Source organism: Thalassophryne amazonica, chromosome 15 (genome assembly GCF_902500255.1).
Source record: "Thalassophryne amazonica chromosome 15, fThaAma1.1, whole genome shotgun sequence".
NCBI classification, from domain to species: Eukaryota; Metazoa; Chordata; class Actinopteri; order Batrachoidiformes; family Batrachoididae; genus Thalassophryne; species Thalassophryne amazonica.
The window spans coordinates 31,267,450-31,285,989 of record NC_047117.1 but is presented as its reverse complement, the minus strand read 5'-3'; the positions used below and the strand labels follow the sequence as shown (position 1 = coordinate 31,285,989).

The 18,540-nt window shown below is 40.4% G+C and overlaps 1 protein-coding gene across 2 annotated transcripts in view; it reads left to right on the top strand.

Annotated features, from left to right (window-relative positions):
• tspan5a (tetraspanin 5a) overlaps positions 1–15,924 on the top strand; it is a 38,575-nt gene extending 22,651 nt beyond the window's left edge. Inside the window, exons 2-10 of one of the 2 annotated variants that reach the window (XM_034188148.1) lie at positions 3,604–3,654; positions 4,760–4,906; positions 5,030–5,200; positions 5,314–5,439; positions 8,444–8,491; positions 9,020–9,136; positions 9,214–9,275; positions 13,452–13,503; positions 13,614–15,924. In XM_034188148.1, the coding sequence (XP_034044039.1) occupies positions 3,604–3,654; positions 4,760–4,906; positions 5,030–5,200; positions 5,314–5,439; positions 8,444–8,491; positions 9,020–9,136; positions 9,214–9,275; positions 13,452–13,464 (735 nt within the window). In that variant the 3' untranslated portion in view covers positions 13,465–13,503; positions 13,614–15,924. The remainder of the gene's footprint in view (positions 1–3,603; positions 3,655–4,759; positions 4,907–5,029; positions 5,201–5,313; positions 5,440–8,443; positions 8,492–9,019; positions 9,137–9,213; positions 9,276–13,451; positions 13,504–13,613) is intronic. The other variant, XM_034188149.1, reaches the window with a different exon arrangement.
• Positions 15,925–18,540: the final 2,616 nt, after the last annotated feature.

Below are 18,540 nucleotides of genomic sequence, written 5' to 3'. Positions count from 1 at the left end.
GTGACGTCATTCGCCTGTGAGCACTCCTTGTGGGAGGAGTCGTCCAGCCCCTCGTCGGAATTCCTTTGTCTGAGAAGTTGCTGAGAGACTGGCGCGTTGTTTGATCAAAATTTTTTCTAAACCTGTGAGACACATCGAAGTGGACATGGTTCGAAAAATTAAGCTGGTTTTCAGTGAAAATACTGGCGCGTTGTTTGATCAAAATTTTTTCTAAACCTGTGAGACACATCGAAGTGGACATGGTTCGAAAAATTAAGCTGGTTTTCAGTGAAAATTTTAACGGCTGATGAGAGATTTTGAGGTGATTCTGTCGCTTTAAGGACTTTTCACGGTGCGAGACGTCGCTCAGCGCTCTCAGGCAGCGTCATCAGCCTGTTCAAGCTGAAAACCTCCACATTTCAGGCTCTATTGATCCAGGACGTCGTGAGAGAACAGAGAAGTTTCAGAGGAAGTCGGTTTCAGCATTTTATCCGGATATTCCACTGTTAAAGGAGATTTTTTTAATGAAAGACGTGCGGACGGATCCGCGCGTCGGGACGCAGCCGCCGCGACGCTCCGCCACAGGAAAAACACCTCCGTTGGAAGCCTTAAGGACAAGTTGGAACATGTCCTGCCTGTTAAACAATTTCTCATATACTCACTCCACTGAAAGCCATCAAAAGCCGCCTGGATTTTACAAATGGTTATCAACACAGAGGTGTTTTTCCTGTGCCGCCGCACCGCGTCGGCTGCGTCCCGACGCGCGGATCCGTCCGCACGTCTTTCATTAAAAAAATCTCCTTTAACAGTGGAATATCCGGATAAAATGCTGAAACCGACTTCTTCTGAAACTTCTCTGTTCTCTCACGACGTCCTGGATCAATAGAGCCTGAAATGTGGAGGTTTTCAGCTTGAACAGGCTGATGACGCTGCCTGAGAGCGCTGCACGACGTCTCGCACCGTGAAAAGTCCTTAAAGCGACAGAATCACCTCAAAATCTCTCATCAGCTGTTAAAATTTTCACTGAAAACCAGCTTAATTTTTCGAACCGTGTCCACTTCGATGTGTCTCACAGGTTTAGAAAAAATTTTGATCAAACAACGCGCCAGTTTCTCAGCAACTTCTCAGACAAAGGAATTCCGACGAGGGGCTGGACGACTCCTCCCACAAGGAGTGCTCACAGGCGAATGACGTCACCGACAGCCGTGGAAAAACTCACGCATGCGCACGAGGGTTCAAGCATGTCTGACGTAAAAACATATGAATGAAATCCATATAGTTTTTGAAAAAAATAAAAAGGACCATTACTTTATTGACAGCCCTCGTACATAGACATAATCTAAATAAATAAAAAATCCAGAAATCACAATGTATGATTTTTTTTTTTTTTTTAATAATTTATTTGTATGTTACTGCTGCAAATAAGTATTTCACCACCTGTGAAAATCAATGTTAATATTTGGTACAGTAGCCTTTGTTTGCAATTACAGAGGTCAAACATTTCCTGTAGTTTTTCACCAGGTTTGCACACACTGCAGCAGGGATTTTGGCCCATTCCTCCACACAGATCTTCTCTAGATCAGCCAGGTTTCTGGGTTGTCGCTGAGAAACCCTCCAAAGATTTTCTATTGGGTTTAGGACTGGAGACTGGCTAGGCCACTCCAGAACCTTGATATGCTTCTTACGGAGCCACTCCTTGGTTATCCTGGCTGTGTGCTTCGGGTCATTGTCATGTTGGAAGACCCATCCATGACCCATGTTCAATGCTCTAACTGAGGGAAGGAGGTTGTTTGTCAAAATCTCCCAATACATGGCCCCGGTCATCCTCTCCTTAATACAGTGCAGTCGTCCTGTCCCATGTGCAGAAAAACACCCCCAAAGCATGATGCTTCCACCCCGATGCTTCACAGTAGGGACGTTGTTTTTGGGATGGTACTCAGCATTCTTCTTCCTCCAAACACGGCGAGTGGAATTAAGACCAAAAAGTTTTATTGGGGTCTCATCTGAGCAGTGGTGCCATCTCTCTTCAGGTCATTGACCAGCTCCTCCCGTGCAGTTCTGGGCTGATTCCTCACCTTTCTTAGGATCACTGAAACACCACGAGGTGGGATCTTGCATGGAGTCCCAGTCCGAGGGAGATTGACAGTCATGTTTAGATTCTTCCATTTTCTAATAATTGCTCCAACAGTTGATCTTTTTTCACCAAGCTGCTTGGCAATTGCCCCGTAGCCCTTTCAAACCTTGTGGAGATCTACAATTTTATCTCTGGTGTCTTTGGACAGCTCTTTGGTCTTAGCCATGTTAGTAGTTGGAGTCTTACTGATTGTGTGGGGTGGACAGGCATCTTTATGCAGCTAACAACCTCAAATAGGTGCTTCTAATTTGGAATAATAAGTGGAGTGGATGTGACTTTTTAGAGGCGGACTAACAGGTCTTTGAGGGCCAGAATTCCTGCTGATTGGCAGGTGTTGAAGTACTTATTTGCAGCAGTAACATGCAAATAAATTATTTAAAAAAATCATACATTGTGATTTCTGGATTTTTTTTTTTAATTTTTTTTTTAGATTGTCTCTCACAGTGGACATGCACCTAAGATGAAAATTTAAGATGCCTCCATGATTTCTAAGTGGGAGAACTTGCAAAATTGCAGGGTGTTCAAATACTTATTTTCCTCACTGTATATATTACGAGCTGAGTTACCCGTTGTACGCATGGGTAATGGAGAGGAATTGTAGCCATGCAATACAAAATCAGTTGCCAGCTTCAAAAAGTAAGGATCTATGATGTAGAGCTTTAAGGACTTTATGAACTTCCTGAACCGAGAGAGGTACAAATTTGAAAGGTTGACCAGCGGACATTAGGAGGCCTTGCAAGATTTCACAGCAACAGATCCCACAGAGTCAAACAAAGAGCCAGATGATGTAAAATGAAACGCGACTGAAAGTGGCCTAATTGTGGCACTGTTGGCTTGCCATATTTTTAGGCCAGTTCTTGATGCCTCTGACGCTTCCGACGCGTGAAAGGCCCATTAATCTGCAATAATGAGCTTGAAATAGTGCTGATCAAAATGAGGATAAAATCTATATCGGATTCCTGATCGGAATGCAACGTCCGATTTCAATCAAGTCTGAAACCACGTGATCAGGCCCGATTTCCGATCACGTGATCGGATCGGGACATCCCTAGTTCAAACTGATAAACTTTATTGTTTTTGTGCACATATTTTCTCATTTTGAAATGGATGCCTGCAACACGTTTCAAAAAAGCTGGGACAGTGGTATGTTTACCACTGTGTTACATCACTTATCCTTCTAACAACACTCGATAAGCGTTTGGGAACTGAGGACACTAATTGTTGAAGCTTTGTAGGTGAAATATATTTTCTTTGTGGTGTATTCAATTGAATATAGGTTGAAGAGGATTTGCAAATCATTGTATTCTGTTTTTATTTACATTTCACACAACGTCCCAACTTCATTGGAATTGGGGTTGTAATGTAGGAGTTTCAAGTTGATCCTAAAATGAGAAATACTTGATAATGGTGTATTTCCAGGAAAGTCTTCCAGTGTGATGTAATGTGGTCCTCAGCATGCCATCACTGCAAACTGTTTTTCTTTGTCATAGTTTCTTGGTGTGGCGTTCCTTGGTATTGGGCTGTGGGCGTGGAGTGAAAAGGTGAGTTTACTAAAAACTCAAACCCTATAAAATGGAGTTCTTCAAAAACATTTCTGTTTTAAATTAGTCACTTCTTGATTACACCCTTCTGTCTGTATAAAATGTTGAGCGTGGCTTTACTATATCCGAAAGGAATGTCATGCTTTCTGCTGGGACGCTCCTCTGAACAATGGCTTCTGACTGGATGCTTTTCACAGATGCAATCAGTGGTCCCTCAGAAAAAGGGGCCAGACATTCCACGTGTGTAGGATCTTAAAATTCACTAAAGAATATTTCAGAGGAAAACTAAGAAATTTGCTTCATCCTTGAGTTATTTTAAGTAGAAAAGCACTCAGTCCAAACAGTCCTTCAGCTTTGTGTTTTACAGCCCTTATAATGCTATAATTTACTTCACACCGTTTGTTTGCATGTTTAACTGCAACTGAAATGTCACTTAGCTGATTAATACATCAAGATCAGTGTGTTCAGTTTCTGAGAAAAATGAACCCAATGCAGAAACCTTCAGTGTTCCACTGTGTTACCATAGTAATCCAGCAATCCAAATTGCGATCAACAAGAGTCCAAACTTTAAAAACACAAACCATTTAAGTCAAATTTTAAAATCTTTATTTATAAATAACACTTTTTTTTCTTCTTCTTTTTTTTTTTTTGAAGATATAAAAGCTTGAACAGGATTCAACTTTGTACTATCCACTGGCAGACTATTCCTCAGAGTAGGAGCACTAGAAGTAAAAGCTCTACGTCCTGCCAACTCGTTACACAACCTCATGGTGGAACAGCACAGAAACAGATTGTCTTAAAAAGTAGATGTGAAATTTCAGCTACAGTCTGCCAGAAGGCACATGAGAGACTGATTCACTGAAAGTATTTCAAGAAATCCTGTAAAGAGAAAACTATTCTAACTATTCTAATGTTGGTGACATGTGACCTCCGTGGTGGAGGGGTAAGTTGGGTCTCAGGAAAGCTGAGATTAGCTGTGCCTAATTTATTTTCTTATGTAAACAAAGGGGTTGGTTGTATTAACCTCTTTGAGAAAGTGGAGTTGGGTCTGATTTCTCATTTGACTTAACTCACACACATTTGCTCCCGTTTGCTTCTTCATCAGGGTGTTCTGTCCAACATCTCGTCCATCACAGACCTGGGCGGCTTTGACCCGGTCTGGCTCTTCCTGGTGGTGGGTGGTGTGATGTTCATCCTTGGATTCGCTGGCTGCATCGGTGCCCTGCGAGAAAACTCCTTCTTGCTCAAATTTGTACGTTCTCCATGTCGATTAAATTCTTCCTCAGATTTTTTTTTCTTGCCTTCTATGTTCTTTGTTGGATTCAGCAGTAGATTTTATTCATTTATTTATTTTTAATATCTGATTATATTCCAGTTCTCTGTGTTCTTGGGCATCATCTTCTTCTTGGAGCTGACTGCAGGAGTGCTGGCCTTCGTGTTCAAAGATTGGATCAAGGACCAGCTCAATTTTTTCATCAACAACAACATTCGCGCATATCGAGATGACATTGACCTTCAGAACCTTATCGATTTCACACAGGAATATGTGAGAATTGTTTTGGTCTGATTTCACACCATTACAGTTTTTAATCTGTACATTCTGTGGGATAGTTTTGACAAATGCTGCGCATGGTCTTTCATATCTGTTTGACCTCACAGTGGGAGTGCTGTGGAGCTTTTGGAGCGGACGATTGGAATCTCAACATCTACTTCAACTGCACTGATTCCAACCCGAGCCGCGAGAAATGCGGCGTGCCCTTTTCCTGTTGTACCAAAGATCCAGCAGTATGTGTTCCCAAACACACTTTTTCTGATTCGCAGCCAGTAAACTGCCATTTATGGTAAAAGACAACAAGCCTGTCAGTGTGACCTGTACTTTTTGTACCAGAGTTAGAATGTGAATTGGTCAGTCACTTTATGTTGAAATATTTAGCGAAATTGTTTCAAAAGGAAATTGTGAATATCCTCCCTGTCATAAATAGGATAGTTATCTGTGTCCTCCAGAGGAGTGGAGGGGGAACACTGTCAACTTCTATGGCTGGCATCCAACAGGATATCCAGGCCTCAGCATTGATTGTTCTGACTGTCTGCCAGCACAGCACACTTTTTTTTTTTTTTTTTTGGCAAAAATAGTTGTGGTCAGTGCAGTGACAGCACTTCACTTCAGCAAAATAGACTGCAGTACATCTTACATTTTCACATTAGTAGTAGGTCACATCACTGCAAAAACTCAATCTTCTCAAGCTTATTTGTTTAATTTCTAATCAAAATGTATAATTATACAGAATATGGCACAATCACTGAAGTAAGCTTTCAAGATAAGGGTGTGTTTTTAGATAATATAACTTAAAAATCTTAGTGAAAGAGTCTTGAAAATATCTTACTTTTAGATTTCTTTTTTCAAGGTGAGAAGACCTTGTTTTCATATTTTTTAAACATCTGTCATATTTCTATTGGAAAAAACTATGAATGGTGCACCTGTTTTGCCTGTTGCATCACCGGTTATACAGCTTTATGGTGGAGTGGAAGAGGGAAAGACTTTTCCACTAGAAAACAGACCAAAACTACTGTAGACTTGATTCTCCCATGGGCCTTCTGGCAAATAGCAGCTGAAACTTCACTTAATCTTTTAATGGAAAATCCTCTGTTCCACTCCAACCTGAAGCTGTGAGAATGCTCACTTTGTGCCTCTGTATTAATCTCTTTTGTTATCAGCAACTGTTAGTGTTAAGGTTTTAGGTTAAGATTTTAAGGTTCTGCTACTGGCCTATAAAATTGTTCACGGACTAGCACCTCCCTACCGAGCTGACCTAATTAAAACCTACGTACCGGCCTGGGCTTTGTGTTCTCAAGGTGCAGGACTAAGTGTCCCTAGGGGGAATAAAAAGTCTGCGGGTCACAGAGCTTTCTCTTATCGTGCCCCTGTTCTGTGGAATGATCTCCCTGCATCAATAAAAGTCAGATTCTGTGGAGACTTTTAAGTCCAGACTTAAGACACACCTAGTTTCCCTTTCGTATGGCTAGCATACTGGCATAGTATGTTTCTATGCTTTTTACTCTTTTAATTAATTTTATTAGGAAACTGAGCAGGCTGCAGCCTCAGCTTTATCTAAATTCTGGGTCTTTTAGTGAAGCTTAGGGCTAGTGGCCGGCGATCACCTTAGGATTTCTTCTGTTTTTCTTGTTGCTTAATGGTGACAAATTACACTATTTGTCTTTGTGTGGTATCTGTTCCTGAAACTGTCCTGTGCAACATTTCCTGTATGTTTGTTTTTGTGAATTGTTTTGTAATTTGTGTCTGTAGCATGGCCCAAGCAGAGGGTCACCCTTTGAGTCTGGTCTGCTTGAGGTTTCTTCCTCAGAGGGAGTTTTTCCTTACCACTGTTGCTCTGGGGGTTGGAAAGGTTAGACCTTACTTGTGTGAAGCGCCTTGAGGCAACCTTGTTGTGATTTGGCACTATATTAATGAAAATAAATTGAAATTGAAGCTGTCTAACTCATGATGCAACAGACAAAAGTTGACAGTTGTCAGTTTTTGAGAACTGTCTACGCCACACAAATTTGCCACTCAGGACCATACTAAGTCCAGTGACTTTGAATTTTTCATGTATCCTTCCTCTGACATTGAAAGAAAACCTACTCTATAAGTTGTGGTTTGTCGGAACTATCATCTATATTATTATTATTATGGCTGCGACACTACGTGCACTCTGATTGGCTGATTACCAGTCAGATATTTTCCCGTATCGGGCCAGTTACCATAACAGTCGGGCCGCAAAGCGTATTTTCGTTACAAACCAGGAAGCTAAAAACACGATTAGAAAAACCAAGTCAGACGTGAACGTATTCCATAAATATCTAAACAGCATCGGGAAAAATCACACAGATTGAAAGCTTACTAACTCACGACCGGACCATCTGTTAGCAAGTTCGTCATGGAGGTGAAGAAAGCGAACGAGCCCAACACCGTCAACAGCATATTCGGGTGATACTGATATATATATACACACACCTCTCTAAGTCTGTACGGGGAAATATCAGACCGAGGTATTGACGGTATGAACCGAGCGTCAGCTACCCAATCTGGAGCTCATGGATCCCCACAGGCAACGCACTAGTTTTTAGCAATTTACTTTTTCACCCTTGAAAATGGAGGGAAGATGCATCAAAATAGTTTGTTTTTATTCCACCCCATGAACTAAAGTTGTAAGTCTACATATACAAACATATCTTGACTTTCATTTTAACTCCATTATGTTTGTCTACAGATGCAGAATTTTCCAAAATTATTCTCACTGTCTATATATGTGGACCTTTCTGTATTCCATCCATCCATTTTCTTCCGCTTTATCCGGAGTCGGGTCGCGGGGGCAGCAGCTCAAGCAAAGCCGCCCAGACCTCCCGATCCACACACACCTCCCCCAGCTCCTGCCACTTAAAAAACAACAAAAAAAAAAACCTCCAATATTCTGAAATCTAACTGTTGGCAGTTTTGTGTATATGATGTGTTGAAACAGTAATATACAAAATCCTCCTTTGAGGACAACCTATTGAAATGTCAAATCTCAACATTTAAGTTTTCTGTAAATGTAACCAATTCCATGTTGGAAAGGGGTTATGACATGTTTTGTTTGCTTTACCTGCTGATGACATTTTGGGTGCTTTATCTGCTGATGACTGTTCATGAAATCTCTACATTTTTTGTGTTGTTGGTAAACATTACCAAATCCATGTTGGAAACGGGGGCTATGACTTGTTTTGTGTGCTGATGATTGTTCTGTCTTCACAGGAGGATGTCATTAACACTCAGTGTGGCTACGACATACGAGCAAAAACAGTGAGTTCCTCATAAGATTTTGCATTTATAACACAGGGTGACACACAAGTTAAAACTGAAAAACTATTTGGCTATGTGAGGTCATCAGGCACTCAGCACAGAGCACAATATTCCTCTTTGAGTCCATTTTCCAGTTTGTCAGTCAACGGGTTCTGTGTCAGTCCAGTGTGGTATTACTCACATCATACCAACCCCCCACTTTCATTAGCACTGGCGTGTCACCATGGTAGTTTAATGTAAGGAAAGGTTGTTTGTTTTCTTAACTGTAAAAGTGATTTTAAAAAAGCCTCAAGAGTCGGAGCACAAAAAGTTTTACTTGGTGTGGGTTCACATTTATTCAGAGATTTTATCAGGAAAGGAAGTAGATTCCAAATTCCCCCCCAAAAATATTCACATGCTCACATGCAAAAATTATGTAACATGATAGTGTGTGTCAGCTGGTGTTCATACAGACAAAAGTACCAAAAAAATAAAAAGATTAAACTGACATCTCTGATTATTTATTGTCATTGCTGCTATTTTTGTCAGGACTCTGAACAGAGAGCGTTCATCTACATCAAAGGTTGCGTCCCTCAGTTTGAGAAGTGGCTTCAGGACAACCTGACGGTGGTAGCTGGTATATTTATTGGCATTGCATTGTTGCAGGTGAGAACACTGCTTACTTTATCTGCTTTATCAGATTTTTATTTGTCACATTTTTAATTTTTTTTCTTTGGTTTTAGATTTTTGGCATCTGTTTAGCACAGAATCTGCTGAGTGATATTGAAGCAGTTAGAGAAAGCTGGTAAGTTGCGCACTTTATTTAAAAAAATCTAAATTAAACTTAAAATAGAATTATTTGTAGCTTGCAAAAATGTTTATTATTCAATAAAATGACTTTTCCTTCAATAAGTGTGCCTTCACACATAATTGTACATTATGATTTTTGTCATTAAAGTTGTTAGTGACATCAGTGTGTTTACTTGTTCAGTTGGTGTGGGTAGTTTTACTGTTAAAGCTGGTATTTATACAATATTATGGAAATGGTAGTTATTAAAAAAAATCAGCACATTTCTGTGACTCTTACTCTTTATCCTGAAGCAGATTATTATACATAGTATTTAAAAAGGACTAACATGTACCCTTTAAATATGCAAATATTGGGAAACAGTGTTTTGAGTTTGTCATCAGTAATTCGCAGTAATAAGTTGTTTTATCATTGCCATTCCCCTGTCCTATCCAATATTTAATTACACTTTAACATTACTGTGTTTTATATATTTCTTTCCATATATATGCAGGGGTGCGCTACATCCAGCAGGCGGCAGACGTGTGTGGAACATTATAACAATGTTGCTCTTTCAACTCATGTCCCGAATACAACTTAACCATTGTCCAATCACGTAATTGTCATTAAACAGATGAGGACAAAATTATGATGACATTTAACATTTTCTTCAAAATTTTCCCATTTGTTTTTTTTTTTTTTACAGAGCAAGAAGTTTTCAACAGCATTTCTAAAAATCCTAGTTTTATTTTGGATGCTTACACAGAAACAAAATTATTTCACAATAATTTTGTAAAATATTCAAATCTGATGCATATATCACAATGTAAGGTGTAGGGTACCTGGATCAAAGAACTGATTGTTCATTAATTCAGTTTGCTGCTAACAGTTCAAATGCATTAGCCCATATAGTTGACAAACAATGGATAAGATGTTAATCACAAATAATAAGTTGATCAATGTTTATTTTTATTTTTACTTTTATTTAGAGTGCATCCAGAAAGTACCCACAGTGCTTCACTTTTCCCACATTTTGTTATGTAGCTTTATTCCAAAATGGAGTTAATTCATTTTTTCCCCCTCAAAATTGTACTTACATAATGAAAACATGAAAAGTTTTTTTTTTTATTTTTGCAAGTTTATTAAAAATAAAAAAAATAAGAAATCACATGTATGTACACTCAACAAAAATATAAATGCAACACTTCTGCTTTTGCTCCCATTTTGTATGAGATGAACTCAAAAATCTAAAACTTTTTCCACATACACAATATCACCATTTCCCTCAAATATTGTTCACAAACCAGTCTAAATCTGTTAGTGAGCACTTCTCCTTTGCTGAGATAATCCATCCCACCTCACAGGTGTGCCATATCTAGATGCTGATTAGACACCATGATTAGTGCACAGGTGTGCCTTAGACTGCCCACAATAAAAGGCCACTCTGAAAGGTGCAGTTTTATCACACAGCACAATGCCACAGATGTCGCAAGATTTGAGGGAGCGTGCAATTGGCATGCTGACAGCAGGTGTGGCGTCGTGTGGGTGAGCGGTTTTCTGATGTCAATGTTGTGGATCGAGTGGCCCATGGTGGCGGTGGGGTTATGGTATGGGCAGGCGTCTGTTATGGACGAAGAACACAGGTGCATTTTATTGATGGCATTTTGAATGCACAGAGATACCGTGACGAGATCCTGAGGCCCATTGTTGTGCCATACATCCAAGAATGTCACCTCATGTTGCAGCAGGATAATGCACGGCCCCATGTTGCAAGGATCTGTACACAATTCTTGGAAGCTGAAAATGTCCCAGTTCTTGCATGGCCGGCATACTCACCGGACATGTCACCCATTGAGCATGTTTGGGATGCTCTCGTATACAACAGCGTGTACCAGTTCCTGCCAATATCCAGCAACTTTGCACAGCCATTGAAGAGGAGTGGACCAACATTCCACAGGCCACAATTGACAACCTGATCAACTCTATGCGAAGGAGATGTGTTGCACTGCATGAGGCAAATGGTGGTCACACCAGATACTGACTGGTATCCCCCCCAATAAAACAAAACTGCACCTTTCAGAGTGGCCTTTTATTGTGGACAGTCTAAGGCACACCTAATTAGCATCTTGGTATGGCACACCTGTGAGGTGGGATGGATTATCTCAGCAAAGGAGAAGTGCTCACTATCACAGATTTAGACTGGTTTGTGAACAATATTTGAGGGAAATGGTGATATTGTGTATGTGGAAAAAGTTTTAGATTTTCATCTCATACAAAATGGGAGCAAAACCAAAAGTGTTGCGTTTATATTTTTGAGTGTAAGTATTCACACCCTTTGCTCAATACTTTGTTGATGCACCTTTCGCAACAATTACAGCCTCAGGTCTTCTTGAATATGATGCCACAAGCTTGGCGCACCTATCTTTGGGCATTTGACCCATTCCTCTTTGCAGCACCTCTCAAGCTCCATCAGATTGGATGGGGAGCGTCAGTGCACAGACATTTTAACTAACTTCTAACTTGACTCGGCAGAGAACGGCACAGCGTTTGGAGCTGTGTGACAATTCTCATTTCTTGCTCACAAGACAAAAGTCCCAGTTAGTGACTTTAAGCCGCACAAAAGCGACTCACGATTGACATTTTTAAATGGCTTTGAGAGGGGTCAAGTAGCGGACTTGCCGCTTCTGAAAAGCAGTGAAGCAGAGAACCAACGAAGCAGTGGGGCGGAGCACTGCTTCGTTGGTTCAAGATTCAAGAACAGCCGCTGCAGAAGTGGTTGATTACAGACCCATTGCAGGGTCTGCAATCAACATAAAGAAATGATAGTTTTCCCGATAAAACACCCTCAAAAACAACATCCGCTCTGAAGGACTGATAAAGGAATTGTTAAGCAAAAAGGTTATTAATGTCGTGGATCAAATAATTTCTTAACGATGCTCGAACAGAACTGGTTCTCGATATATAAAGTCTATATTGGTGGATTGATGCAGCGATGGTTGTCCTTCTTGAAGGTTCTCCTCTCTCCACAGAGGAAACCTGGAGCTCTGACAGAGTGACCATCAGGTTCTTGGACACCTCTCTGACTAAGGCCCTTCTCCCCCAATCGCTTAGCATAGATGAGCGGCCAACTCTAGGAAGAGTCCTGGTGGATGCAAACTCTTTCAGTTTCTGGATGCTGGAGGCCACTGTGCTCATTGGGACCTTCAGTGTAGCAGAAATGCTTCTGTACCCTTCCCCAGATTTGTGCCTGGAGACAATCCTGTCTCGGAGGTCTACAGACAATTCCTTTGGCTTCATGCTTGGTTTGTGTTCTGACATGCACTGTCAACTGTGAGTTGACAGTGCATGTCAGTGAGCTCAGAGTTGATTTATGGTAAGTCAGGCCTTAAGAAATTTAAATGGTATTGTAGGAAGTTATCAAAAATTGATTGATCATGCAAAACTCGTGAGGGAAGCCACCATGTCACCCATGACAACTTGTCACCCACTGTCTCTTTCTCTCTGTCTCTTCGTGGTCATCATTTTCCAAAATGAGATAAAGTTATGCGCGTTTTTCCGCAGGATTCACTGGCTCCTGGCGTGATGATTCCTTACAGCAAGGCATTTTCACATTCCACCATGAAGACAGATTTGGACATAACGTATGCAAACGAAAACACTTAAAACAATTCTAAACAAGAGCAATCAGAGATTTCTGATATCAACCAATCTGAATCCGGATCACCTCCAAAATGCAGTGGAGTCTTCCATGCCCTAATATCTATCTGTTGTGCAAATCTGGTGAAAATATGTGAAGTAGTTTTGAAGTAATCCTCCATCAAGGGAAATCTTGATCCAGAATCCAGATCTGGATCCAGATCACCTCCAAAATTCAGTGGAGACTTCCATGGCTAATATCTCTCTGGTGCAAATTTGGTGAGAATCTGTGAAGTAGTTTTGACGTAATCCTTGAAAGCCTAAATAAAGTGAAATCTGGATCCGAATCACCTCCAAAATTCAGTGGAGTCTTCCATGCTCGAATATCTCTCTGTGGTGCAAATTTTGTTGAGAATCTTTGAAGTAGTTTTGACATAATCCCGGAAAGCCTATATAAAGTGAAATCTTGATCCAGAATCTCAATCCATAGAGTTGTCCATAGAGTTGTGTGTTGTAATCATTCTTGCTCTAATTATAAATGTAATTTGTTTTATACAGTTTGTTTACCTGAAACTGCCACAGAATTCCCATGGCAAGAAGGATGTACTCTGTAAGCATTCCTCAAATCTCCATTTGCATTAAAGTCTAATTTTGGCTTCTTATTTCCTCACCAGACGGTCTTTCTGATGAAATGCATTTATTTATTTATTTTCCCTGCAGGACTCTTCTATTTGGATCACTGCAGCACTGAAGGGAACTAAACTGGTGATCTATTCTAACCAAACTGAGGAGCCTGAGTAACTGTGTAAATAGTAAATTTAAAATTATTTTTCGAGTTGTTTGCGGGCCTTGAATGAAGTGCAACCTCTGAAATCTTTATTACCAGCTGTGACTGTGAAGTGGCCATACGTCGTGAGGAGGGCGCAGTCGCATTCTCACCGAGGTTGTGCTTCGTTCAGAAAATGGCTTCCGTTTTCTATGGCTGCAGTTTTTAACACTGCATGCAAGAGTTGTGTACAAAGAAAATGACTCTGGAAATGCACTGCATGCCTATTGTCTATTGGTCAGACATCGGCTCTCCTAACTGTATTCCATTAAGTATTTTAAAATATTTGTGTAGTAGTGAATTGGCTGCTGAGCACTTTGTGGAATGTTTAATTGACCAGACTCAAACCTGCAGAGAATTAACTTCAATTTCCATCTGAGCTCATCTTCATGTCATAAAGTTCGAAAGGGACACAACAGAAAACATTCTTTTTTGTGATGATAATAATAATAATGTAGTGCCACTGAGAGATGGAACAGAAATTGCAAACTTTGCAATGATGCAGTTTGTAAGAATTTTCGGGGCGTGACTTCAAAAATAAATATATTGAAAGCGCAAAAGAAAAAATAACAAAAAACAAGCGCATGCACTTTAATCTCCGTTTGAGACTGATGAAGTCGCACAGTACTGACTGTTGTATTTCTCAAGCAGACAGCCATTGAGGGCGCACTTTTTAAGAACTGGCATATCGCTATATCTTTTCAGCGCTTTGTAACTGTCTCATATATTTTGACTTAAAGTAGCTATACTGATAACATGTTTCAGCACATTATCAGAGCTTTGCACAAGTTTATTTTGCTTTGAACAGTGTTCATTCAGTTTAGTTCTTGAAAATTTGCTGCCATGTCTATTGAATTCTAATTGATAATGTGCTTTTCTTGATTGTCTGTTTTTCTGTTTTGATGTTGACATTTTCACTGGAGAATTAAAATTAAAGGTTTTTTTTTTTTTTTTTTTTTTTTTTTGCTGGCACTTAAGTGAACATAGAACTCATTTATTTTCTACATTCAAACTTGGAAAGTGAAGCCGGCCTCACATTACATGTTATGATACGAATGCACATTATGCCACGATCGCAGAGAAATGCACACTGTATTGCATCCTGTATGGAGTGATTGCTTTATGATCAGGCATGTTGGTGAAATCAGACCGTAACGCATCAATGTCACCATGCTCCAAAATCTTATGATGCAACTGGCACTATATGGCCTGAATTTCATGCTGTAACTACACTATTTGCATGGTGTTGCATACATATTACAGGCAGAAGAGCACACAAAGAGGGGCACGCAGGCAAACACACATGCATTACACATTTGCACATGATACAGATGTAACATTTTACCCTTGCCAAAGGAAGAGAGGAGGAAAACAAAAGCTGCTTTGTAGAAGCTAACGGTCTATGCGTAAAGGTGCCCCCGCCCACATAGCTCTGTAGAGCCACAATAGATGAATAAAAATAGCCAAGCCCATGTAGAATATATACAACATAATTTTTTTGCAGTACGATTTATTCATGTGCACAGGATGCTGTAAATATCTAAATATTTTTTGCAGCACATACTGCATTCCTACATCTGTGCACATGACCTGCACAGCTCTTGCTGTCTTCCGATTGTGCGGTGCAGATAGAGGTGCACGTAGCATGTGCCTTTGATTCTACAGTTCTTCTACAATACACTCCTGCGTTCTGTTGATACAGCATGATTGCATCATCGTCATCATGTGGTTTTTGGCTGGCTCAATGTGCACTCGCTGCCTCTCACCTACATCATTTTAAATGAAAATATGAGATCAGATTTGTTTTCTTAATCACCTGAAAACATGAGAAGAGAGAACATTTAAAGGGAGGGCACAATCAATCAACTTTTTTCTTATATAGCGCCAAATCACAACAAACAGTTGCCCCAAGGCGCTCAAACACAACACAGAAGCAAGGGTGAGAATTTCACTAAAAATCATGGTGAATGTGGAGGTTTCCCACATCTTAATCTTTGTCATGAAATAAAGTAAATAATAAGAAATAAATACTTAAAGACACCAAGGGGATTTTCTTCAAAACTTCATGACTGTTTGTATTGACTGATTCTTACCATTCAGTGCCATATGTGTATTTTGACTACTTTTTTTAAGTGTACTCCTAATTGATGTAAATAATGAAGTTGTGAAAAGATGTAAATATCTAAATAAATGTGGTTCTTTATATATTTTAGTCTGCGCATATGTTTTCCATCAAGTGCTGTTTGAGCTTTGTTGCACTGAAACAGTAATTCTTGTGTAGAATTTTGTGTAAACAAGAGCATAAGCTGCTTTATTTACTTTGTCATTACTGTGAGAAACAATAGCGCTGTTTCTAAATGGATAAACTGCAATATAACTTCATTTCTGCAGAGTTGTGCTTTAGTTATTGTTCACTACTGCCGTCTACTGGTTCTTGCATATATCTAGGTATGTTAATGTAGGTGTAAACAAAGGATGCAAATGCAGTAATTGTCAGAACGTTGTGTGTGTGTGTGGGGGGGGGGGGGGGGTGATTATGTTTATCCCACGTGACAAACCCTCCCATAGCTTCTGTTTGTCTTTTTGTTCTGCCTCCAATAGAAATGATTGACACGGGGGGGGAATCTGTTTGACTCCAGAGTTGTCTCAGTGCTGCTGTACTTGTAAAATATTTTTTCTAAAATTGCTTTTCATGTGATAATGTACATTTGTCCCAGAAGAAGTTATCCAGTGTGGGCCCTGAGGCCCATTAGTGCCAACACCTTTCCCAGGAATTCTGTAGTATGAAGCTGATGGCTATCTACAACTCCTCGTGGAAGGGACACCAGTCCATCACAGGTTACTTAATGAGCCAAGCCTGGGACCATTCACATAGGTGGACTCGGATAATGTGGACAAAGTGTCTTGTCCAAGGACAGAGACATGGAGCTAGACCCAGATCTATATATTAGGAGCTACCTGTTGACATATGAGTGTTTGACAACTAATTTGTAACTTTATCTCTGTGGAGGGGCTTGATGTGTGTCTGATCCTAAAGCAGTGAACCCCTCCCCCATGTCATCCTCCACTCTATCCTTCCCCTTGTTCTCTTCCTGTGAACTTCTGTTCTCATCATTCTATTTTCCAGCACTCCCTCACTGCCGATGTCTCAGATGTACATCTGTGGCACCAGGAGGACTGGTCTGTTATTCCAAAAGTCAACACATTCAGAACAAAGTCAACAAGCTAAGGACTTTCAGAAGACCTCTGCTACAGTCCAGCTCGAACTGGAATCTTGTCGGTCACTCTGAGACAGCTTTGAACAGAATAAGCATTGGGTTTAAGACCAGAGCATCCTCAGTTCAAATCCCAGCCCGACCGGAAAATTACTAAGGGCGCTTGGGCAAGTTCCTTAATCCCCTAGTTGCTCCGGGTGTGTAGTGAGCACCTTGCATGACAGCACCCTGACATCTGTGTGAATGTGAGGCATTGTAATGCTCTTTAGAATTATGCAATTATTACAATGATTATGCAGATGGAATACAGTCCATTTACCATTTCAACACGAGTCCTTGATTCCTAAATGTATGTCCTGGACAATCCTTACATACTTCTTTGGTATTCTTTTCTCTCCCAAGCACCTCCAAACGTCTTGATGTGTCAACCTACAGTATAAGTCTTCTCTACACCAACAAACATCACCTGCAAATCTTTTTGTTTTTCTTTTCCTCGCCCATGAAACGTCTCTGTGTGAACGCTGTCAGTTCTTATTCTGCCCTCAACCTGAATGCATCAGAATCATTGATGTTCCTGGCAAAGATACGGACCCCCCCACACACATACACACTATTCACAAATTTGTTTAAACATTTTTAATCCACATCTTGTTTCCCCTCATTTTCATTACTGTTTTATCATGAAAAACTAGCATATTCATAATTGTAGTCTAACAAAGTTAAAGGGCAAATGTTAACCATGAATGTTGTTTATACTGCTTTTAATTGTTATAAACATCTGTTGAGTATTTTTACTTAAAATTGTTTGTATTGATTGCAAACCCCACAATGCAGTGGGTCCAACAGAACCACAAAACATATGCAGGGCGTCTAAGCCTGACCTAGAAAAAGTAGGTCATGGTTCTCCAGCTTTTGAATTCCTACAACCCCTGGCAAAAATTATGGAATCACCGGCCTCGGAGGATGTTCATTCAGTTTAATTTTGTAAAATCAAATCAATTTCATTTATATAGCGCCAAATCACAACAAACAGTTGCCCCAAGGCGCTTCATATTGTAAGGCGAAGCCATACAATAATTACGGAAAAACCCCAACGGTCAAAATGACCCCCTGTGAGCAAGCACTTGGCGACAGTGGGAAGGAAAAACTCCCTTTTAACAGTAAGAAACCTCCAGCAGAACCAGGCTCAGGGAGGGGCAGTCTTCTGCTGGGACTGGTTGGGGCTGAGGCTAGAGAATCAGGAAAAAGACATGCTGTGGAAGAGAGCAGAGATCAATCACTAATGATTAAATGCAGAGTGGTGCATACAGAGCAAAAAGAGAAAGAAACACTCAGTGCATCATGGGAACCCCCCAGCAGTCTAAGTCTATAGCAGCATAACTAAGGGATGGTTCAGGGTCACCTGATCCAGCCCTAACTATAAGCTTTAGCAAAAAGGAAAGTTTTAAGCCTAATCTTAAAAGTAGAGAGGGTGTCTGTCTCCCTGATCCGAATTGGGAGCTGGTTCCAGAGGAGAGGAGCCTGAAAGCTGAAGGCTCTGCCTCCCATTCTACTCTTAAAAACCCTAGGAACTACAAGTAAGCCTGCAGTCTGAGAGCGAAGCGTT